Here is a 24,625-nt window from a genome sequence, read left to right on the forward strand (position 1 = left end):
CCTCTGCATTTCTAAAATATTGATCATCTATACTAATCATAAGACACTTATAATATACCTCATCCTGTTAAATATATTTCTTTGATACAATTTTTTAATTGATAATATGTCAATTCCTGTTTATTAGCATTTAAATAAATTGTAATGCAGATTAACCAGAGAAAATGATTTCACTTCAGGCTCATTTCTTGGTGATAGAATTCACTTCTAGATCCTCAGCTCAAAGTCTTTAAGAGGAAAATACAGTAAATTAAAAATACTTCTGTACATGGTGGTGATAAAAGCTGGGCACCTGTGGAAAAGCAGAAGAGCTCCAGCATGGGGACCAGCAAGCACAAGGGTTCCAGCTATCCGAGAGACCAAGCGTGGAGGAGCCAAATCCATTTTATAATAACTCACAAAAATACTTGAATTTAATTTAAATTTGTAGGGCAAAGGTGCCCTTTACAACAATTGCTCATTTTATTCCACTATTTACCGTATTCTAAAAGAGGCTTAATATTATTTTGTCTGAAATGGAAGGCTGTCAGTCTTACTTTAAGGAATCTTCTATTTCTTTTAAAAATGATAGATGCTAAAATGCTTCCATAGCAGAACTAGTAAAAAAGAAAAGACTGGCCAAAGTAATTTCCTCTCATTCTACTGAGTTGATTTAATAGGCCTTGTGTTAGTAGAACTACATAAACAATTTTATGAAATGGCATATGAAATATTTTGAGAGTATAAATGTGTATATGGGACACAAGAGCATCAAAGGAATTTTGTTTTGAAATATGCACTTTAAATATAGATTGCTACCATAGAGTAGAAATTGAAATTATATTGCAGATTTCTGCTTTTAATAACTTTATGAATTTTTCAGGAAACACCTAGGTCTTTCTTTTCTTTTGAAGATCTAAATCGTATCTTCTCTTTCCTTCTGTTAATCTTCCCAAATGTATTGCTATTCTATTTTGTGAGAGGTATTAATTCTTCTATACAATAAGTATTCAAAGAAAATCTCACTTATTTATTCTTGTTAAGTTTGGGTTGCAAGTGTAAAAATCTATAAGACAATCAAAATAATGGTAGGACAAAATGAAAAGGAATGTGCAGTTGCTGACTAACATTAATCTGACAAATTTTAAATATGTTTCCTACAAAGACACCCAAATGCTTCATAAGTCTCATTTTAGTTGTGTCATTGCATTGTCTGAGACTGTATAGATATATGTGTATGTAATGTATACATCCTTATTCTATATTTTGTATATTTTATCATATATGTATATATATTGGTGTGTACACACCATTCACATACATTTCATACCTATGGCATCAACTCCTTCATAATAAAAGTGGTATGTGTAACTTCCAAGTAAAATGGTTTAAAGAAGAAATTGCTTGCTTGCCACTTAATATCTTTTTCCCTTCTTTCAAGATGGGACATGGACTAGTATGTGTAATCCAACCTCAACCAATTCAGAGAACACTGTGGAAAATGGAAGAGCAACAAGATATCTATAGGAAAGAGCTTCCCTACTGGCTTGGAAATGCTCATCCCTGGATCATTAGATAAGAAAGAAAGAAAATTCTATTTTGTTTGAGCCTTTGAATTTTAGGGTTGTTGTTGTTGTTGTTACAGCTGCTTAAAATATACCAAAGTAATGTATTTGCCATCTTGACTTTTTAATTTGTGCATCCTTCCCTTTTCATTCCTGTTCTCTCAAAGCCTTTTTTTTTCCATATAAACCTCCCAACATAAATATTTTCAAAAATCATGAAAAAAGCAATCCTAATTGGGAAGGAAACAACATGAGATAAATTTACACGTCAGTTTTTGCTGCTAACATAGACCATCTGAAAAACACTGCAAAATCACTAACTTTATTTTCAGAAGCAAATTTGATAATTTCTTCTTGGCCTTTGTTTAGTTATTATTTTATTTTACATTATTTTGAGTAGGTATCTTGCTCTGTCACTCAGGATGGAGTGCAGTGGCATAATCATGGATCACTGCAGCCTCAAACTCCAAGGAAGTCTGGGACTACAGGTGCGCATCACTACACCGCTCTTCTTGACCTTATTAATCACAATGATGATCAATTGGTGAGCTGGGACTTTTTAAAGGGAGATGGAAAAGGAACAGAGTGCCATTTAAAAGTAGTTAGCTGTTCAGACAGGAAGTCTCCTTGGAGAAAATAGGCTTTGGTCTGAGATAAAACATTTGAGCAACATTCTAGAATTACGTCAATAGTGTTTCCCTTTTCGTTTTGGGAGAAGAATGTAATTGGTATTCTTTTGACTTGGGTAATGCACAGTAATGCTCTTTCAGACTCCTTGGTAGGTTTAAAACTTGCTGAGAATAGTTTGCAGATGTGCATAGGAACCAAGTAGCCTTTTAGAAGAGTATTAAAACACAAACCTTTTCACTTAAGGATCAAAATGATTAGAATGTCTCCAATGAGCCTAGATGGCCTCACTGAGAAAGAAATCTTCAGACATTTTCTGACCTCTTTCATGTTTACATCATGTTTTTGTTTTTAATATATGATTATTTTACTAATTTTTAGAAACTCATGTTGATCTATTTTGTTAATTTTCCTCCGCTGTATGGGATACTTTTCTTAGTGACAGCTCTTCAACCATTATTTGTTTTTCTGTTTTGGCACCTCTTTTGTCTTTTAATTGTTAACATATTTGGACTGAGATATTTACATATTGTAATAAAATTAGAATTGAAAATATCCTTTATTTAGCCCAATTTTCTCTGATCTTATCAAGAACCGCAGCATCTGTAGATCATAGTTTCTCAATTAAAAGCATTATGGTCTACAGAGGAGAATCAGTTGAGTGTCAGCAATTTAAATTGTATTCATCACAAAATACGAATTTGAAGAAAACTGCAAGCAATTTTATTAAAAAATGTAAAACAGCACACATTGCAAAATATATTCTTCAGAAAATTGCCAATGACACAATGTTAGAAATAGATACAGGCTAAGAAAATGATTAAGAATGTATATATGACCTAAGAATAATTAATTATCCCATTTATTTTTTAATGTTTGAATAATTCATATAGAGACATTTTTTATTTTCCTTTAATAGACAGAAATGTTATTTTTTATATTTTGGCAAGAATATTTTTATATTTTCAGCAATGAATAAAATTCACTGGAGAGCCAATGAAATAATATTAAATTATAAGTCAAATATACATATTTCAAAGAAATTACATAACTTTTACTACTTTTACTGCCCCATTTCATCCTCAAAAATATCCTCATTTGGGATTTTTATATGGTCACACTACCTAGAAGTTACGTGTATGAGAGTATTGGACGCAATGAAACACATGATCTAGGCAGTGACAGGGGAGGGCTGGTTTCAAGAAGACTGTAAGACTGATTTGGGAACCCCTCTTGAGCCCTTTACCCTAATATTGTGGTTATGCTATACCTGCTTGGGCGCAAATTAAAATAATTCTGTCAGTGAAAAGATGTCATATTGAGAGGCCAGGCTTCCTGTGGCAAGGAGCAGACATAGGTGAATATGAGCCTAGGAATAAAGAGACTACGTTACTTTCTCCACCCACAACGTCCTACATGCTGCACTAAGAAGCTGTCCCCAGATTGGCAGTGGTACGTCATGTCTCTGTCATAGCAGCAGTCACCTGTCTTCATGAGCTGAATTCTTTTTCAGGATGTTCTTTGGTTCTTCATGTAGAGAATGCTGCCAGGGGTGCCCTATGTCTTTTCTGGATCACCTCTGACATATGACCAGGTTAGGCCATGGATAGACTTTATCTTCAAGTAGAGGCTCTTCCCCCACCATGTATGCAAATAAGGTGGTGATTAATAATAACTAAGGTAAATTCCTTTACATAGATCTTAAATATTTATCCAAAGATCTTGGTAAACAAGGCTGTTAATATCATACTGCCTTTTAGAAAATTATATTCCACGTATTTCACAAAGTAAAACATGACTGCCATGGGGGTATGATCATCATTTCTGAGATCTAGAAGTTTTATGTGCCTGAAATTTCACAAAGCATTTGAAAGACTGTTCAATTTCTCTAGAAAAGCCAGTATGGCTCAATCAACAGGGCCCTCTTCCTAAGCTATGCATCTGGGTAGGATCCTGGCACATGTTGGTTTCACCTGCAGGATGTCCTGGTTCACAAAAGCTTTTTTCACTCCCTGCTGTCATTTGATAGGAAGCAGTGAGATGGGGAAGCTTCTCGTATGAACATAGAAGCAAGGAGATGTTGATTATCTATTATAAGGACACTTAAAAGAATAGAATGTTTGGTGAGAAAAAAGCTTTCTCCTCTTTAATAAGAGGATCTCAAACAGGTCTTCTTCTCATTTTCTAGGTATATTGAAAGACTCTCAGATGGTATAATACCATCCTGAAAAATCTAGTTTCCATCATTTTTTTTCTACTAGTAATTTGCACATTTCTCTTCTTTACATCCCCTTTGAAATTAATTAGCATATACTACTTACATGTCTACTTCTTCAGAGTTAACTCACTTATAAAACAGATGTTTCTATGGGGAATATGCTTTCATGCTTGCTTTATGCAGCTCTGGCAAGCCCTGTTCTATCTGACATTTCACTCTTAATAGGGAAGTTATAATGGTAGAGTATTCACAAAGTTCAAGCAATTAAGGGAACATTGATTTCCATATGGAATCAATGAAAAGCTGGATGTTTACACCAAGTGTCAGAATTTTGTCTGAGCAAGGTAGAGATGACTTAACTTTGGGCCTATCTTCATTTCTTTATTTACTTCAAACAAGAAAGAGAACTGTATTGTATTTGCTTGTAAGGGCTGTGATAACAAAGTACTTATCTATGTGGCTTAAATGATAGAAATGTGTAGTCTTACAGTTTGGGATGCTAAAAGTCTGAGATCAAGGTGTTCGCTGAGTTAATTTTCTAAGGCTTCTCTCCTTGGCTCGCAGATGGCCATTTTCTCCCTGTATCTTCACATAGTCTTCCCTCTCTAGGTGTTATCTGTGTCCTAATCTCCTCTTATTATAAGGATACCAGTCAAATTAGATTTAGACTCGTCCTAACGGCCTCATTTTAACTTAATTATTTATTTAAAGGTGCTATGTCCAAATAGTCACATTCTATGAAACTAGGAATTAGAAATTCACAAACGAATTTTGGGAGTGACAAAATTCAGCCCATAACAGAAATCATGCTTATTACTTTTATTTGTCAATAACAGTACTTTGAAAAATGGCATTGTCTCTGTTTCTTACATTTTAAAAGGAATAGAACATGTTTAAGATCACAGGACATCTGCATAGGTAAGTATAAATCTTGTTGGCATTTTAATTTTCTCACTGGAAACCTTGTTTTCATGTGCAAGTGCTGAAGGTTCTGGGAGATTTTTTCATTATTGCTCTTATGAAAGCAGCTGTTCAATGAACACAGCATATTTTGTTACCTCATCAAGAAGCAGAGGAAGATTATGTTGTGATCAAGTTTTGTATGGCTATAGTCAATGCTTTTCTGATTGTTTGAGTCTGGTGATTGATTTAATAGGTATACTCTAGGGCAGTTACTCATCCCTGATATTTGTCCAACTCAAAGCTCCATGTTATTTATGTAAACGATGCTTTATATGCCTTCCATGCAGATAAATCCCAGTTGACAGAACTGTTTAAGAGATGAGTGTGTTCCCAATTGGGATTATGGTCACAGTATTTATCTATATCAACTTTCATGTTACTTCACTGGCAAATTGGGAGCTTGGAGGATAAGAGGATAAGATGTGATTGGGAGAATCTATTTTCTACTCTGAAGGTAGTATCTCAACATTTCAGTACACTGTGCATCTAGGAAGACATCAGAAAACAAACAAAGCAAACAGTCTTGAGAACAGATGATTTATCTTTGAAAAATAAAAACATCTCTAAATAATAGGGAAAATCTAAAACCAGAGCCATTTAGATATACTCAGAAGTTGGAAAATGTTCTTATGTGTAACAGGTTCTGCATTTTTAGTTTTGGCTCAGGATTTTTTCTTTTATATGATAGAATATGAGCCTTATATATTCTTTACATACACATGATTATTAGATCAAAAAGCTACATGAGATTTCTGGTTTAAAATGATAAGAGTAGGAACTATGATCTTTCCTCTTGTTTTATAAGGTATCATCCAAAAGCTAAAAAATAATGAGACAAAGGTAAAAGAAATGGTAGAGACACATAAAACCTCAAAACAGTAACAATATAAAAAGGGAGTATATTGCTTGTTTCCTATGGCTAATTCAACTAAAATATTTTTGATAAGAATAATTTTGCACAACTTAATTTTATCTATGATATAAGAGACTAGAACAATCCAGTAAGAAAATTCTATTTTCTTGGTATCTTTTTAAAATATTCCTTTCAACAGCATTTTACTTCTTTGACCATGTAAAAGACATATGGATCCTATATTGAAAATATATGGACCAAGTTTCCACATATCCAAATAAATTTCCACTATGTTCTAGTTTCGTAACTTTGTCCCTATGTAATTCCATAGATATGAAATTATATATGGGAAACACCAAGATAATTATTTTATGAAGGGAAACTAGTGCTCTCTCATGCCCTATATCCTTTACAAAAATTAAAAGAAGAAGGGGAAAAAAATCCTCATTAATGTATGCTTGCAAAACAATGGCAGTCATTTTCCTGGCTGAAAACTAAATTATTATGCATTATAGTGTGCATGTCTATGATAAGTAGATTACTATAGATCATTCTGAGAGGAGGTAGAGGGAAGATTGCACTAACATTAGCTTCTCTGGTGTTTGCAGGCTGTAAATTTCGTTAAATGATAGATGCAAAGATGGAAGACAGATGGATAGAGGAAAAGACAGAATCAGATACCAGATGAGTTAGTACTGCTGCCTGTGCTTCAGGGCTGTCTTATTACCACAAGGCCAGCAAGCATCAATGTCCCCACATCCCCCACTCCCTCCCCCTGAAATGTACCGATTTATATGAAAATTAAGATTACAAATTAAAGCCTGGCTATCCTGGAGTTTTCCAGTTCATCAGCCATCCAATAAAAATGATGTCAAGCCTGTATGCATAATTCCCAGAAGATTACTTTGTCCTTACAGCTAAGCCCTGTCCCTGATATGAAAGATCTCTATCCACTTTTATTGAAATAAAGAACTAACATCATAATCCCAATATTGAGGCATAATCTTCATTATCTCCTGACCCTCTTGAGGTTCCCCCAATCTATATTACTTCAGATTTGGTTTATTTATAATCCTTATGTATTTACTTTTATTGAGATAGGATTAAAAACTAAAAAAAAAAAAAAGCTTCAAAAAATCCTTATGATCTCATGATTGAGTTTCATTTCACCAACAATCAACTAATGTGTTAGACTGAGTTTTTTTTAAGTGCTTCTTATAGTTATGTAGTCCAAGCTTGAAAAGGCATTAATTGGTCCCATGTGTTCCTGTTGCATTACATGAATTACTTCCAATTCAACTTGGTTTGTGAAATGATGGCATCATCTTCTTTCCCTATTTATTAAAAAACGGATGGGAGGGGGGATGTATGAAAAGATAAGCATACACATAAGATCATCCAAAGTAACTTTAATCTCTTTTCTTAGGAAGTTTTGATTCATATCTATAGTTAATTACTAGTAAACCACAATCCACCAACCTTTTCTTTTCCCAAATGCCTTAATAGCCTCTGGCTATGCCTCGGGCGGTTAACTACCAAACTAGTCATTAACGATGGTCAAGATGATTTCTTGGAGATTATTGCCCATTTATTTTTTTAATAGACAAAACAGAATTTGCTTTGCACAAAGAATAAAATAATACTTTAGCCATTTTTTCCTTTCAAAAACATAAACAGCGACGAAAATCACATTGTACTGTGGTATTTTCAAAGCATTTCATGTTATTATAGCTGTATTTTCAAACTGAAAACTGGGTTTGTAGTGCTCAGGATTTCGCTGGTAATCATCATGTTTTCTTATTTTAAATGAATTGTGTTCTATATTTGGAAAGGACACATCTTAAGTGATTTGATGTGTTCTTTATTTACTTGTGCCTCTTATTTGTACCTTTGTCCAAGGATGTTAGGAAGATATTTGTCTTTTAGAACTGAAAACGGTATGAAAAGAGAAATACTTTACTACTGGCATAAAACAGCACTGGAGTGTTTCTTCCTAACATAACATTTATTGTTTGATTGAAAAGAATTCTTATTCTATCATTATTGATATAAAATGGGATTCATTATAATTTTTATTGGCTCAATCATCTGTGAACCGTTCATTTTCATTCATTTGTGCTTTTACTTGAGCACCTGCTATTGCCTGGGCACATTCAGAGGCAAATCATTAAGAGAATGCAGAAAAAAACTGGAAAGACAAAAACAGTCTATGATCACTTAATCATCTTTCTGCCAAAAATAATATTCAAACATAAAAACATGTACTGAAAATGATTAGACTTATTAAAATGTTTACTCAACAGCTAAAAAGGAGGTAGCTGAAACGATATTTTGGTATCCTTAATATTTTATGGTTATCAGTTTATTTATGTGAATTTGCTTATTTAACCCTCGCAACAACTCTACAATTCTTTAAGGCAACCTTATAATTATTCCTAGTTTGTGGATGTGGAAATTGAGACTTTAGAATTGCTGAAGATATAGAAGAAACAAGAAAGTACTGGAAGAAAGATGCAGAAAAGGAAGTTTCTGGGGTTCAAATACAACAATGCTCACTTAACACCTTAATTCCTCCACTTGCTTATAGACAGGAAATTTCCTTTCTTTTGAAAACTATGGCTCAAGATGGCAGGACACCCCATGGAATCCCAGTTTAGATCTTGAAACAGGTAGAATAAGAATGGTATTGGTTAGATAGTTTTAACCTACCAATTAGAGGTTCATTTGAATTAAATATGAATATTCTTTATAAGAGCAAGACTGCCAGTTATTAATAATTTATAAAAATTGCTTATTACCAGCTACAGTGTAGGTTTGATTGACTGATAGATATAACTGTGGGAAGAAGTAACAGAGAAAAGGAACTGAAAAAGTGATATGGGAGTGTGGCTTATTTTGAAGGAATTATAGTTTTGGCCAGGGTGTCTAATGTAAGCTAGAAAAGAATAATACGGGGCACCAGGGATGAGTGAAGAATTCATTTATGTCTTTGGCTTAGCCCAGCACTATCTGACTTAAGACAGTGTGTATGGTGTCCTGGGAAAGGTTTATAATTTATGAAGCTTTGAATTCTCAGGGATAAGCCATGAATTACAGGGTGATTCCAAAAGCTTTACATTCTAAGATAAGCCACTGTTACGCTTTTTCCTCATTAAAGACAGGAACTTTCTGTTTTTTAGCAAAACTGACCCAAATGTCTTTTTTAATAAGCATTATACTGGCATGCAGAAATTTAAAGTATAAATACAGTCTTTCTTCTTTATTCAGTGTACCCAATTATTATGAAAACAACTTTACATTATGAAAATAAAATTCAAATCAGTATTAAAACTTTTTTCTTGAAGAAAACAGAGGATCCAATACAACTTTTGTAGTCTTTTTTTTTTCACCTTGCGTTTATAAAATTAGCATCTTTGACTTTGTAGCTGACAATTTTCTCCTTCATACGGTGTCACTCCTAAACCAGTTTTCTAACTCCGAATTCAGATTTCTATCATCCGCTGACAAATGACAATTTCAGGTTATTTCATGGTGCTCCTATTAGCCTTCCAAGGATTTAGTTTTAATAGGGTTGCTATCTTTATAAAACAAGGTGTATGCAATTATATACTTCAACATTTCCAAAGCAGGTACCTTAGGTTGTCACTCCAGGTATTACCTAGAGTGAATGAGTTTAACCTTTGTGATACTACCACCTATTAAAAATGCAGTTGAGTCAATGATGCTAATTAGGCACAAAAGCTATGATATTTCAGCTTAGATGCCTACTGGATATAGGCTTAATCTACCCCACCCCCAATAATTATAAGGAAGACAATAAAATTAAAGAACAGGTATTAAATGTTGAAAAATATATATTAGATTGTTGCCTTTCAAGGGTTACACAGGCATGAGTAATTCTAAGGAACTCAAATACTGCATTCTCAAGTTCCACATGTATACCTTTCTAAAATCATCTGCCTAAGAGCACTTCTATGGGGCTTCCTCTTTCTCACCTTTCTTTCACATTAATCTGCCACTTTACAAAAGAGACGTACCTCTCACCTACTGGGAATCTTACTAGGGGACACTGTCCCAGGATGCAAAAATGTCTTGGTTGCCAAAGGAGAAATTTAAAATATTTGTTTCTTAAAAGCCTCCTGAGTACATGATTTTTTGAAATTCTTTTTAACACATTATTTAGCAGTCAAAGTTTTAACTTGTGTACCAGCTTTCAGGAATAAAAGTCAGACTAAGGGACTTAACCCTCTTGTTAGAGTTCTGGTAATGGAAAACCAGCCAGATGCTTGGCCTGATGTACTATCATGGTTTTATTTACTTATTTAAGAGTTGGAGTCTTGCTTAGATTGCCCAGGCTGGTCTCAAACTCTTGGTCTCAAAGATCCTCCCACATCAGCATCCTGGTTAGCTGGAATTACAGGGATGAAGCACCAGGCCCAGCCAGTTTACTAAAGTTGTTGGGTATGCAAAAACTTTGGTCACTGTGTGTGTTTGTGTGAATCTCCTTTACTTAAAACCATGTAAATGGGAGATTAAGTACAGTTTGGTTTACATGAAAAATATATTATGTGTGACTGCTTAGGTCATAGAGAGTAAAAGATAACATTTATTGAGTCACGTTTTCTTTTTAAATGAATGTACATAAAGTTGGCTTGCTATATTTACAGAAATTCACCTTCTTCATATTTTATTCCATAAAATACACACATACATGCATATATTTGTCCTTGCTGATACAGTTAGTATCTGATGATAAATTCTCTGAAACACTGGTTCTTTTCTGGACCATTAAAGAGTAAACAAGCAAACAAAAAAAATGATCACTGTTATTCTACACCAGTTTAAATTGAGGGGTAAAAACATCTAAAAGTAAAAATGTTCACAATAACATTTTTATTTCTTTTTACAAACTACAATGCAGTTTTTTAACACTACTTTATTACATAATAACTCTGAAGGCACGGAAGTTATTTTTATCTCAATTTTGTAAATAAGACAACTGATGCCAGAGGATATCCAAGTTGTAATAAGCCAAACTAGGACCAAAATTTAAGCTGTTGGACTCTGGACTCTGTGATTTCTCACTCTATTGAATCACCTCTTGTGAAAATCATTCAACTTGCTAAGGACTGTGTTCTCTAGGTAAGCGTCTATAAAACGCAGTTGAGGTGATGACACTATTCCAAAGGTATCAAATCTATCTTAATTTTAGTTAGGAAAGCAATATATGCATGATTTAAAATGAAAATAATTTTTTACCCCTGGAACTTCACAAACTGTAATTCCCATGCCCTAATAAGGAAGCATAGTGTTTAAATAACCCTTCAAGTGCACCTCAAGGAAATGATCCATGTGTTTCTAGATTTCAAAGAAGCACTCATGTCTAGGAAAAAGTATTAATACAAAAAAAGATCTTGATAAGTCACTTAGTCTGTTTCATTGGATTTTGGCTGGATACTGTGTTCTTAAAAGTTCTAACTCAAGATGGCCATATGGTGATGGTATATGAGGAGTTAATGACATGCATGGAAGGACATGTGGTTCCAGACATGCTAGGTGTCTGGTTCCTAACAAGACACTGAAGTATTGGAGATTTCTGTTCTGGAAACAAATTGGGAAAATTTCATAGTGTGATTTGTGAATGTTCTCATCCTTCACGCTTATGCTGTATACCACCATTGCCAAGTTGTAGTTATTGTTTGCTTGAAAAGAAAGGAGGAGGAGGAAAGTAGTGACCAAAAAAGCCCTAAAAATAACATACATGACATCACATTTATGTAAAATACATGTGGAAGCATGTGTGTCAAATGTTCATTTATGTAATTTTAAAATATTTTTAATTTATACATTATTTTTGGAAGTTTTAAGTTTATAGAAAGTGAGCTAAGTTCCCATATACTACCTCACCCTTTCCCATGTTTTATAATAAACAAAAATTTGTTATGTCTACTCTGAATTATTTGCTTCTTTTGATGAATTAATTGAAATCTGCAGAGTATTACCATGGTAAAGAGCTCCCTTCATATTATCTTTATGAAGAATTTAACGCCTTATATAACTCAATGATTTTCACATGACAGTGTGCAAAACAATCACCTGGAGGCTTGTTAAAAATACAGGACTGATTTTGTAAGTCTGAGCCAGAGACAAAGAAACTGCATTTTTAACATAGCACCCAGGTGATTCTGATGCAATAAGCATATGAACTACACTTTGAGAAACAATGGACTAGAAATTCTTATCCCTAGATGGAAAATCTCTATAAGACCACCTGAACCCATACATAGTTCTGCTGCTCCTTAAAATTGAAAAGAAAAAAGACTCAGTAGTCTTTTTCAAATCCTGTTAAATGTGGTCCGCATGGAAAACAATTTCAGTGTCTGAGCTAATTTATCAACCAATGAACACAATAAATTGAGTGAGAGTTACAAATGAAATTTTTTAAATTCTTATATACCATTCACTTGCCTAGAAGCCAATGAGATGAAATTGTTATATCAAAGCATCCTGAAAGATACAATGTTGATTATCAATACATTTTATAAACTATATATATACTTTTTTGTTGTGCACATTTTTAACAAACTTTATTGAAATTATTAGCCATCAACCTTATGTGGTACAATCTGAAAGACAAACAGGATTTATGTAAATGTATATACATAAATGTATTTAAGAATGGGAATCTGAATTATTTAGGGTCTAATACATTATAAAATATCCTAATGACTAGTCACAGGTGTTTTGGACCCCAGTCCAAGGGTTGGAGATAAGCTTTAAGACCCTTACTAGTCAAAGTGTGGTTCCCGGACCAGCAACATGAGCAATGTAGGAACTAATTCGAAATGCAGATACTGAGGCCTCACCAGATACAGTGGAAAAAAAAAATGCATTTTTAACGTAATACTCAAATGATTTAGCTGCACATAAAAAATAAAACTTTCTTTCCGGTGTTTCAGTCCTGATCCTTTCCAAATTTTCCTGGCTCTGGACTAATTTCCAGTACTATTCCCCATTTCTCCCTATATCCACACACCCCATTATTTTTATTTCAGATGGTCATCTCTTGTATCTTGCTCTTACCTCCAAAGGGAAAACCACACAGACTCTAGAAATTCACAGGCTCCGTTCACAAGTTTTCCTCTTTTAACCAAAGGAAACTTAGCGTCCTTATGAATATCTTTAAACAATCTGCTAGCAGACCTGAGCACATCCAGTAGTTTATTTAAAGCTGCAATTGAATAAAAGGAGTGTAGGTTATTATAGCTAATACAAGGATATTCACATCATTAACTAGCCTCCCTCCTTGCTTCAAAGCCTAGCTTTGGTCTCTCTAGGACTATGCTTAAGTAAAAAGCAGTGAGTCTATTCAGAATAATAAAAAAATAATTTTTCCTGTGTAAAAAGAACAATGCTATTACAAAAAAAAAAAATTAAACCACAGACTCCCACAATTTGTGTTTCAAAAAGCCACTGCTGCTACTACATCACCACTACTATCCTGGAACTATTATGAATATGTTAATCTATGCCTAAAACAATATTAGTATTACTGTTTATTTTATGTTCATTATCTAAACAGGATAGCCCAAACCAGTTAGGCTCTTAAAATTCTGCTTTCTCCTGGTATGACACTGGGAAAGAAGATATGATAATAACAAAGAAATGCAGCCAATTGGTTTAGTAAATAACACTGCAGAAGTCATATATAATTTCTCATTTTCCAATTGCTTCAACTCCTATCATCAAGTTACTAGAGACAGCAAGTCAATGTGCCTGGTGCTGGAGAAAAATCATTCAGGTAAGCCGAGGCTATTCCTTCTGTTTCTCCATCTGTTAAGCTGTTAACACTAAGACATATTGACAAAAGCTCAAGGAAAACATGGAATATTTCATCAGTAAGATTATGCTGCCCTGGAGACAGATGTTAGAAAGCTGTAATATTTAAAAATAAAGAGATAAACACATGGTTGAAAGGAAAGAATAAAATAATTTAGCATTGAGAGAGAAAATTAAAAAGAAAAAGATGGAAAGATAGATTGTATCATACTGTATTGGCACAAGAAATGCCAAATCCTTTTATGTAGGGAAAAACTTTTTCTGCCTCAGGCAATCATTTACCATTAGGTAGACATTCTTAGAGTGCACGGGGGTAGATCTGTAAGAAGTGCTTAGCAGGGCTGATTATGATTACACAGTAAAGACTTATCTCTTGTCATCAGATAGTTAAAGTCCAGGCTTTGACTTAAATCCATATGCACTAGTTTTTATAAAAATTTAAACATGAAAAATGTTATGTACTTTGGTAATTCACATTCAATGAACATGAAAACATTAAGTAATGATAACTCTGGATTTATCTGGTGACTTTCACTGCAGAGGTCAAAGTACTTTGTCTTCACTTATTTTTACTAGAGAAAAATAAAAAAATTATAATTGTAGGTTATATAAATATTTACAATTGACATACAGCAGCGACATATTAAGCAAACACATTTTTAAAACAGCAGATTCTCCATTTTGGCTAAAATTTTTAACACATTTATAAATAAAATGCAAAGAATAGCAATAGGAAAGTAGAAGGAACTTTGGCTTTGAATTCAAACAGGACTGGGTTCAGATCCTGGATATGTAATTCACTTCTCTGCGCTTCAGTTTCTTCATCTGTAAAACAGGGATAATAATACTTACTTTACAGGGTTACCGAAAGGATTAAAGATATTACTAATGAAGACCCTGGCACTGTGTGTGAACACTGCATGTACTCAATAAATGGCAGGTGACATCATCACAGAAAACTAACACAAACAAGCACATTAGAGATTCCAATTTAATTACCATTTGTCCTTTTCTTAAAATCTCCAAGTTCTGATTGAACAGCAGAAGCCCCTAACTTAACACCTTTTCCCACTGGGAAGGTGATGCCCTTTTCCTCAAAAAAAAAGGGGGTGGCGGAATAGTACAAAGGAGGAGTTCCCAGAGAAAGGAAAAGGAAACATAATACTTCTTCCAGGAAAGAGGAGGAAGGGGCATGAGGTCTGACTCCATGGTCCTGACTACCTCCTCAAGGATGAAAACCCAGGTAAATAATGGCAAAAACTGAAAGCTGGAAAGTTTTAAGGGTTTGCCCAGCTTCCTGTTCAACATTCTAAAAGGAGAAAACCTTGTAGGATAACCACGTCCAACGTATGACTACTGCAAACAGAATAAAATGGCAGCGTGGTATGAGTAGGCCAGGAAAGGTTCTATAATGGCAGGTCTCAAACTTCCTCGGCTCTTGTGCAGCAGCTCTTCTCCAGGTATTCCTTCATGATCCCAGCAGGGTATGTGAAAGGTGGTGGTTTAGAGTTGAGAGTGAGAAACCATTCTGGTCACTGTGAGATGATCCCCACAGTAGATGCTGCAGAGCAGACAGACTAAGCCAGGGTTCACAGGGTAGCTGTGGTTGAGACATGAGGACCTGCAATGCTGATGAAAAGTGAGAAGAAAACAAATGAGCAAGGGAAAGCTATAAGCTCTGACAGCTCTGAAAGAATACTGGTTTAGTTAATGATAGACAAAGTAGCAGATAAAGAAATCCAGTAACTAGTTTGGACTAGATATATCTCCATGGAAGTCAGTGAGAATTCAGATGACTGTACAAAGACCACACATAGATCTGGGGCTCTCTCCCCTCCCTGCCATAAAAACACGTGAACATTTCCTGACATCTAAAAGACATTTCTGCCAGGAGAAAGGGGCAGAAAGAACACCAAAAAACTGGGATTTACCCCCAAAGAACCTATTTTAAAACTACAGAAACTTGAGATAATTGTACTTGTCATCTTTAAATTCTATTCCATCCTACTCCACTCAGAAGAAAATTTATTCCAATTCTAAAGAAATGAAAAGCCTTTTCAGCTCTTGATAAGTTAGATGCAATGTGTCCAACTCTGTAAGTCATATTTTCTTTCTGTGAGACCTGGACAGGAAACCAAAATATTCATTATGCTTCTTTATTCACAAATTAAAGTGCCCTAATTACATCAGGTAAAAGGAAGTAGTGTCATGCATACATTATTTTCCTCTCCTTTTAAAAAAAATTACTACATGGGCAATTTGAGAGGTCTATTCATTCATCCATTCAATAATTATTTACTGAGTACCTTCATATCTATCATATGCACACAGAAGTAAGTAAGATTGAGGGGTTGGCTGTTACGCACAAAGCAGTTAAAAAGCATTTTTGTATAAAATCATTGTTATAGAAAAGTCTGTTGCCAAAATAACAAGTGAAGCAAGTTGCAAGAAGTAATATTATGTAAAATCTTATTTTTTAAAATATATTTGCTATAACAAAAGGGACATAAGATGTGGAGGAATAGGTTAGAAAGACTACCTTCACTGCCTTTTTCATTTTGTTAATATAGGCATGCAAAAGAAGTTATATAAAAACTAACATTATATAGCTGTTTTAGTTATCTCAGTAAATACTGCTTGAAAATTTTAAGAAATTAAACTGACAAAGTCAAGTAACATTGTAATAAAGGTTCTAGGTTAGTCTGTTGGTTAAGAGCATAGGTATTTTTCATAAATATTCCTTTTAAAATGTGAGTATTACAGCCCTTTTTTTTGATACAGGGTCTTGCTCTATCACCCGGCCTGGAGCACAGTGGTGCAATTATGGCTCACAGGAGCCTCAAACTCCTGGGCATATGTGATCCTCCAGCCTCAGCCTCCTGAGTAGCTAGGACTATAAGCATACACCAGCATACACCACCACTTTAGCTATTTTTTTTTTTTCTAGTTTTTGTAGAGACCAGATCTTGCTATGTTTCCCAGGCTGATCTTGAACTCCTGGCCTCATGCAATGATCCCACCTTGGCCTCCCAAAGTGCTGGAATTACAGGAATGAGCCATTGTGCCCAGTCCAAGCCCTTAATTTCTTAGCTTATTAAGCTCAAATTTTTACACTATCAGATCTTCCATAAAGGTGGGCTATGGAAGCCTGAAAAATATATGCTAATTGTCAATATGGTGTTATAAACATGAAACAGTATTATGGCTTTATTTTTTAAAAATCCTATAATTTTCTGAAGATATTTATCTATAGAAATGGCATTGTAGAATATTTTCAGACAGGCTTTTTACACTGGCTCTTTGAATCACTGCCCATTCAAAGAAATTTAAATATTCTCTCTAAACTCTTGTACCACAAAGCTCCTTAGATTTTACATGCAAAAGCATAGAGAGAGTACAAAATTTAGGAAAAACCTCTGCTTTTATCATCAGTTACTTCTGACAAAGCTGGTATTTCAGTCATCCTACATGTACATCATACACTGATTGAAAGGTGACATTTAGAGATTATAAATAATTCAATAAATGGCATCTATCTGATTAGTATTTCAAAACAATATTTTATCTCTTCCCAACCCCCTCTTTATCTTCATAGAGTGCAGTTGCATTTGAAATCTATGGTTTCTGGCATATCTGGGGTAAGGTTATACTAGGAATTTACCAGACCTGTCAGTCTGTAAGTTTCTTCCATATTTCATTATATCATTCCAGTTATAATTAGTTGTCTGGTAAAATTAAGAACAGTCTATTTCAGTGAATGCTCATGTGAACATTTAACAACTTTTTGTTAGAATGACAGCTTAGCAACACAAAGAATACACCAGAAAGGAAGAGTCCCTGAAGTAACCTTACTTAACTCAATGCTGCCAGCTCAATTGAAAATGCTAAGATTTTGCATTTTTTCATTTTTGTTATTAATCATCAAGCACATATTTCTTGTCAGGAGATGAGCGGCAGTTTGATGACATTCCTGCCTCAACCAGCATGTTTCGAACTGACCTGTCTTCATTGCTATGGCTTCCTAGAAACTTTGCCATTGACGAGCGATGATTCAGCTGAATGCTTTGACATTCAGCTTGTCAGTTAAAGCTATTTTAATCATTAAGATGCATTTCCGTTCCAAGATTGCAAACTGTTGCTGCTCATACACAACATTCTATAATTTGATTACTGTAGAGAAGAGAACCTGAAGGGTTACTGTTACTATCGATTATATTAAGAGCTAAAATTTATGGAATATTTTACTGTGTGTGAGGAGTTGTACTTAGTAATTTACATAGATTGACTCATTTAATCCTCTCAATCATGGGGTCTGACACCTGAGTCTGCATTCCTGTTTTCCACTTACTATCAGTATAACGTGCAGCTCTCTCTGTGATATAATTTCCTCATCCACAAAATGGAGTAACAGTACCTAGCTCACAGGATTATTATGAGGATTAAATGAAACACATCGTTAACAGTGCTTAGAATAATACCTGCCACACAGTGCATTTTCATAGTGTTAGAGTAATTTTTATTACCATTTTTTAGATGAAATCGACCAGTTCTTCACCAACTGTCCTTTTCGGCATCACTTTTAATTATGTCTCTGTTCCCAAATCCAAAAGTACAGATAACAGAAAATGGAAAATAATTTTTCAGGACATTTTTTTCTGTAGACATTTGAACTCCAGCTCCACAGGAGGGAGCACAATTGTGGGAGTATAATACTTTTGCAGTATGAGCCTTTTAAATGTTTTTCCTGTTCTTTCTTTCTTCACTGTAGCCTTTCCCTATTCAGGGAGCTAGACCTATGTGCTGATAAATCCCTATTAAATGGGTTGGAAGTGAAGATTTAGACAGTTTGGGGGACTTCAGAGGAGAGAGGTCATTTCTTCCAGGTTTTAATGAGTGGCATAATGGCAGCAAGATAGCAGAATCCCATAGTTTTCCATGCCCAAGTTTGTGAAAGAGCATAAGAAATATATATCAGGTGTTTATGTAGACAACCTCAGCAGCCTAACAGAGTTTCCTGGGCGATGTCCTAAGAGTGAGAGCAGCTGTATGACCCCATGGAAGCTAAACTTCTCAGAGTCCAGAGCACCAATAGGATGTTTCCTATTGTGGCAGAAACTATGCTGTGTTGTTACTGAACTCCTTCCTTTCTTTTCTGAACACAAAGCTAAACTGAATATCCTAGACTCCCCTGTAGTTAGCTGGGTAAGTGAGACTGATTTTTAAAACCTTTATGAACCACTATATATGTTCTCTTCTCTCATCTGCTAGTTAACATGTATGAACCAGGTGAAGGACATATGAGTCTAGAAAATGACAAAAGTCATTTAATTAGGAGTTATTAACATGGGATATATTTAATAAAATGTAGGAGAACCATGAGCTTGGATTTGGAACAAAAACAATTCTGTATTTTCATCAACCTCTAACTGAAATCTGGCAATTCTTTCCATTTTAAATGTAGGAATTAACATGCAGTAGTATTAATAATACTTGGAACTTTGTCACCAATAAAATCATAGGTATTTTCATATCACATTATAGATACTTAAGGTATCTTGAATATCATTTATACTCAAATTTACTTTGAAATAATAGTAATTATTAGGCCCACTGCTATTCAATATGCTAACAAAAAGCACATATATTATTAAAACAAACATTTTTAAAATATTCAATATCAATGAAGTTGTTTTTCTTTGTAATCTAGTATAACTTTTACATATTTTAAAAACATTTTTCTGCTTCACCAGATTGTCAAAAGGAGCTATAGAAAATTAAGAATCCCTGTTCTAGATGGATCTCTGAATGACTCCATGGAGTAGGGTCATCTTTTCCCCTCCACTCCACATCACCACCACAATGATGATCCACATTGTATATGATGTAAGAAATAAGATTTCACTGGGTTAAGTTACTGAAATTTCGAAGTCAATTTTTAGAGCAGTTAGCCTGTGCAGACTAATACTAATATACCCTTTCTACCAAAATGGCAAGAGGCCTCTAGGTGGAAAAGACCCAGAAGTGCATCCTGAGGATCAAAGATTGGATGGGGCCATTGAAAATGTCTCCGCAGATAACAACTCAGAAAGAGGGTGAAGCTCAGTCCACGAAACATTTCCTTCAACTCAGAAACAAAGTTCAAATACAGTACCATAAAGAAACAGTTCAATTATTTTTTAATTTGTATGTTGAAATTTATAACTGTGACACAACAATGGATTTCCTTATTTATTATTTCTCTCTTCTTTTACTAGAGTGGCAGTTATTTTCGTTTCTCATAGCAGATATTAAGTGCCTTTGAATTCATCAAAGTTTTGTAGGTATGTTTTTAAAACACATCTATGGTTTTAAAACAACCTCTGACTAGCTCTGTTCTCAGCTAGAGTTTAACACTGAAGAGAAGCAACTAACTACGAAGATGAGATCAATCGGCACGTTATACCGATAGTAAGTGTAAGTCCTTCTATGGAGAATATGAAAATTGAAATTTTTTTTAAAAGGCCTGTTGATGCAGAGTCTTGATAGAGCCCTCCAGAATTTTCAAGATGTAAATTTTTGAGGTGTAAATTTGACAACAATTTTCTCAAGGCATCAAGTTTTGTTTAATTTCATCTTTGCTTTTGGACTGTTCTGCCGCCTTTATTTTAAACTTAGACTAAATGAATCAGTCATTCTGAAACTTTCAGGTTATTAAAACCTCCTCTGAGGACAGATTCTAACCACCAAAGACTTACTATATCTAAATTTTTATAACGTATTGAACTGTAACTGATTGAAAATAAAATGGGGTTAGTGTGCTATTGTTTGGGTTTTGGGATTAAAATGCAAAAACAATATAGTCCATTTATGCTTGAATGCTCTATAATATAAACATCAGTCTGTCCTGATCACTGCTGTATACTCAGCTCAAGCCAAATGCCTGACAAAGAAATATTTTTATGAATGAGTAGACTAATCAAATAGCATTTATTAAAATTATATATAGAATATGCCATTTATGACTAGACTTTGCCATAAGAAAGTTGCTGCCTTTCACACATGTAAGGGGAAGGTGACTAGATTAAGAAGTTAAAGTTTCTAAACTGCCAGTAGCTCACTGACCCTTGAAATTCCTAAGGTGATAGAAATTTCTTTGATGGAAGAAATATTGTGGCATTATATTATTACAATTAAGTTGCTTTTAACATATCAATCTTTTAAAACTTCGTTTCAGGCTGGGCACAGTGGCTCATGCCTGTAATCCCAGCACTTTGGAAGACTGAGGTAGGTGGATCACCTGAGGTCAGGAGTTCAAGACCAGCCTGACCAACATGGTGAAACCCCATCTCTACTAAAAGTACAAAATTAACCGGGCATGGTGGCGCATGCCTATAATCCCAGCTACTCGGACGCTGAAGCAGAAGAATCACTTAAACCCAGGAGGCAGAGGTTGCAGTGAGCCGAGGCTGCACCATTGCACTCCAGCCTGAGCAACAAGAGTAAAACTCTGTCTCAAGAAAAAAAAACAGTTTCAGTAGTTTCTTAGTATTCGCATAAGTATGTATTAAGAAGTACAAGAATTGTTTTGGCTCTTTAACTTTTCATGTTAATTTTCACATTTGAAAAAGTAAATGGCATAAGGAACCCCCTAAGTACCCATTTCCCAACCCAACAATTAAATATTGCCATTCTTATTTCATTTTACCTCTTCCAATCTTTTTCTCCTTTTTTTGCCAGATTATTTTAAAGAAATCCTAGGCATCCTATTATTTCAGCTATAATTATTTCTGTATGTATCTCTAACAGATAAAGACTTTCTAAACATAATAAACAGTACCATTTAGCTCCTCTAATAAAATTATTAATAATTCCTTAATAGAATACAGTCCCTGTTCAAATTTTTCCTGATTATCTCAAAAATGTCTTATAGTTTGTTTGAATCAGAATCCAAACAATGTCCATAACAGTTGAGTTTAGTTAATATAACTGTAAAGTTTAATAGAAAATGCTTCCTTTTGTTTTTTTCAGTGCCATTTATTTGTTAAAGAAACCAGGTCATTTGTTCTGTAAAAACCTCTCATTCTGGATTTGGCTGTTTGCATCATGGTATGGTTTAAGTCCCTCTATTTTCTGTAAAATGGTAGTTAGATCTCATAATTTTCTTTTGGAAAGAATATTTCATAGGTGGTACTGTGCACTTCATGTTGTATAAGGAGAAACATATTTGTCTCCATGTTTAGTGATGTTAAGACTACACTGACTTCAAGTGTTATCAGTCTGATCCATCATTACAAAGTGCTCCAACTTTTACCTAATGCTATTAGCCATTGAGACTCTTGGCTGGATCCATTATTTCATCAATAATTATAAAATGATGATTTTATATTTCTATCATTATTATTAACTGGAATTCCATAGGGAAAAACTGCCTTTCATCAACTACGTGGTTACCCTGAAATACAACTCATGCCCAGAAAACAGCATAAATGCTTGTTTCTTCATCGAAATTAATCTATTTCCAGCATGAGTTGGTATCCTATTAACTACCAATAACGAGCAATGAGTCTCCCTCAACTCACTCTACACTTCTCCCTATGGTCACCAGGTGGTTTTTACCATAAAACCTGGCAGGGCTAGAATGGAATAAGATAGAATGTAACTGGGCAGGCCAAGGCAAGAGGCAGGGATTTAGGAGAAGGAGGTACTGGGTCAGGGAAGACAAAATACCTTAAGCATGCTCTAGGAGGTAGAATCTGAGTTTTTTGAGCTGTCCTGGACTTCGGTGCTCTCCACGGACTCGTTAGGTCCTTTGCAGTCACTGCCACTAGCTTCGGTAGCTGGGTTCTTTTGCTGACAGGCCTCTTCAGAACCAGAAAGTGTGCAGTCCTGGGTCTCCTGGTTCTCCCTGGAGCCCGGGACCACATACTCGCCCTTCTTCAGCTCCACTTGTCGTCTCAGCTCATCTGCCATCTGCGAGAGATCCCGCTTCATAGCATAAGCATCTTCCCCATCTGCATAGTATTTAGGTTCCACCTCACTAACCTGAAAGTTGAGGATGTTAGAATAGAGGTGCAAGGCTGCCCGGTTACTCTTCCTGACATGCAGAGACACGTATTTGGCGTTAAAGTTCTCTATCATGGCCCTGGAGGCCTGGTCCATCAGCTTCTGGGCTAGGCCGAGGCGCCGGTGGGAACGCTTCACAGCCAGTGAGGTAATATGGCCATGCGGGACGTCATCTGGGTCCTCCTCCATTTTGGCCAGGACATAGCCCACAGTCTTCCCGTCCTCATCCTCAGCGATGTAAGAAAGTTGGGGCCACGAAAGGCCATGATATAAATAGTATTTCATCTGGTAGTTCTCAGGAAGGCAAAGGAGGTTGCAGTGCTGCATGTTCATCAGGTCGTCTGGCCGAGCGTTGCGGACGTTCATAATGGCGGCGTGTAGGGAGCCAGTTGGACTGCAGTGAACTCGGAAGCTGTTGCTGACCTCGAGGGACACTGTTTGGCTCAGGGACAGAATCCAGGGGACCGATGCTGCCTGGCTGGATCGTGCGGAGGCCAGATGGCTGGAAGGCGGAATGAGTAGGAAATGGAAAAGTCGGTGCTAAACTGCAGCTTCGGGAAGTGCGTCACTGATCCCAGCCAATGAGGTTTCGCTTCATTGTGGTGGTGTCCGTGCGCAGGGGGTTAGGGGGTGGGGAGAGAGGAGTTCATTGTGATCTCCTTGGTTTTAAGTAAAGTGATCTATTGCAGTTATTATTTTTATTTGTTTCAGTTTTAAAGTTTTGATTTGGGTACATCTGAATAAATTTTCACAAACTGGACAAACCCATATAACAAGAACTTAGAGGAAATAAAAAAAGAATGTTGCATCCCAGAACACCCCTCCTGCTCCCTTCCAGTACCTACTTCCAACATCCGAAGAATAATGATTACCTAGACTTCTAACAGACTTTATGTAAATGGAATCATAGTACATGCATTCTTTTTGTGTCAGGGATTTTCACTCACTCTTGGTAAGTTTCAGCTACCTCATGTACAGCTGAGGGTTCTTCATATTCTTCCTTGTTTGATACTGCCTAAATAAGTCACAATTTCTTACTGGCCATTTTGTAATTTCCAGTTTGGGAATAGTACCCCTAGGGTAGCTGAGCATTCTAGACATGTCTTTAGTTGGAACAAATGCATATTTATCGAGGATTAAAATTACTGGGCCAGTGAATATAATGATGTTCAACTTTAACAAATATTGCCACTTTTTCAAAGCAGATACCCCACATTCTCAACAACATTTGGTATTTCCCTGTTGTTTTTATTTTAGCCATTCTTTTGTAGGGGTAGAGATATTACACTGTTCTTTTATTTGCATTGCACTGATGAGTAGTAAAATTGAGCACTTTATATGCTTGTTAATCATACTGTGTCCTCTTTTGTAAACGGCTGCTCGGATTTTTTTGCTCATTTTTCTACTTGTGTGTCTTTTTCACATTAATTTTTGTGCTTTATCAAAAATATGTTCTGGATATAAGTCCTTTGTCAGATGTATTTATAATGAATATCATCCTTTCCTATTGGTTGATGTTTCCCTTTCTTAATGGTGATT

The 24,625-nt window shown here is 35.2% G+C and overlaps 1 protein-coding gene across 1 annotated transcript; it reads right to left on the minus strand.

Annotated features, from left to right (window-relative positions):
- Positions 1-14,489: 14,489 nt before the first annotated feature.
- Positions 14,490-23,633, minus strand: NAA11 (N-alpha-acetyltransferase 11, NatA catalytic subunit). The gene is made up of 2 exons (XM_012446908.2): positions 22,751-23,633; positions 14,490-15,673 (listed from the first exon to the last, which is right to left on the minus strand). Exon 1 carries the CDS (start codon positions 23,450-23,452, stop codon positions 22,763-22,765), a length of 690 nt encoding a protein of 229 aa, XP_012302331.1. The 5' UTR covers positions 23,453-23,633; the 3' UTR covers positions 14,490-15,673; positions 22,751-22,762.
- Positions 23,634-24,625: the final 992 nt, after the last annotated feature.

Source organism: Aotus nancymaae, unplaced genomic scaffold (assembly GCF_030222135.1).
Source record: "Aotus nancymaae isolate 86718 unplaced genomic scaffold, 86718_ANA_hifiasm-v0.15.2.pri h1tg000006l, whole genome shotgun sequence".
NCBI lineage: Eukaryota > Metazoa > Chordata > Mammalia > Primates > Aotidae > Aotus > Aotus nancymaae.

Coding starts and splice junctions, on each gene's coding strand:
- NAA11 (XM_012446908.2), bottom strand. CDS start 23,452: ATGAACGTCCGCAACGCTCGGCCAGACGACCTGATGAACATGCAGCAC.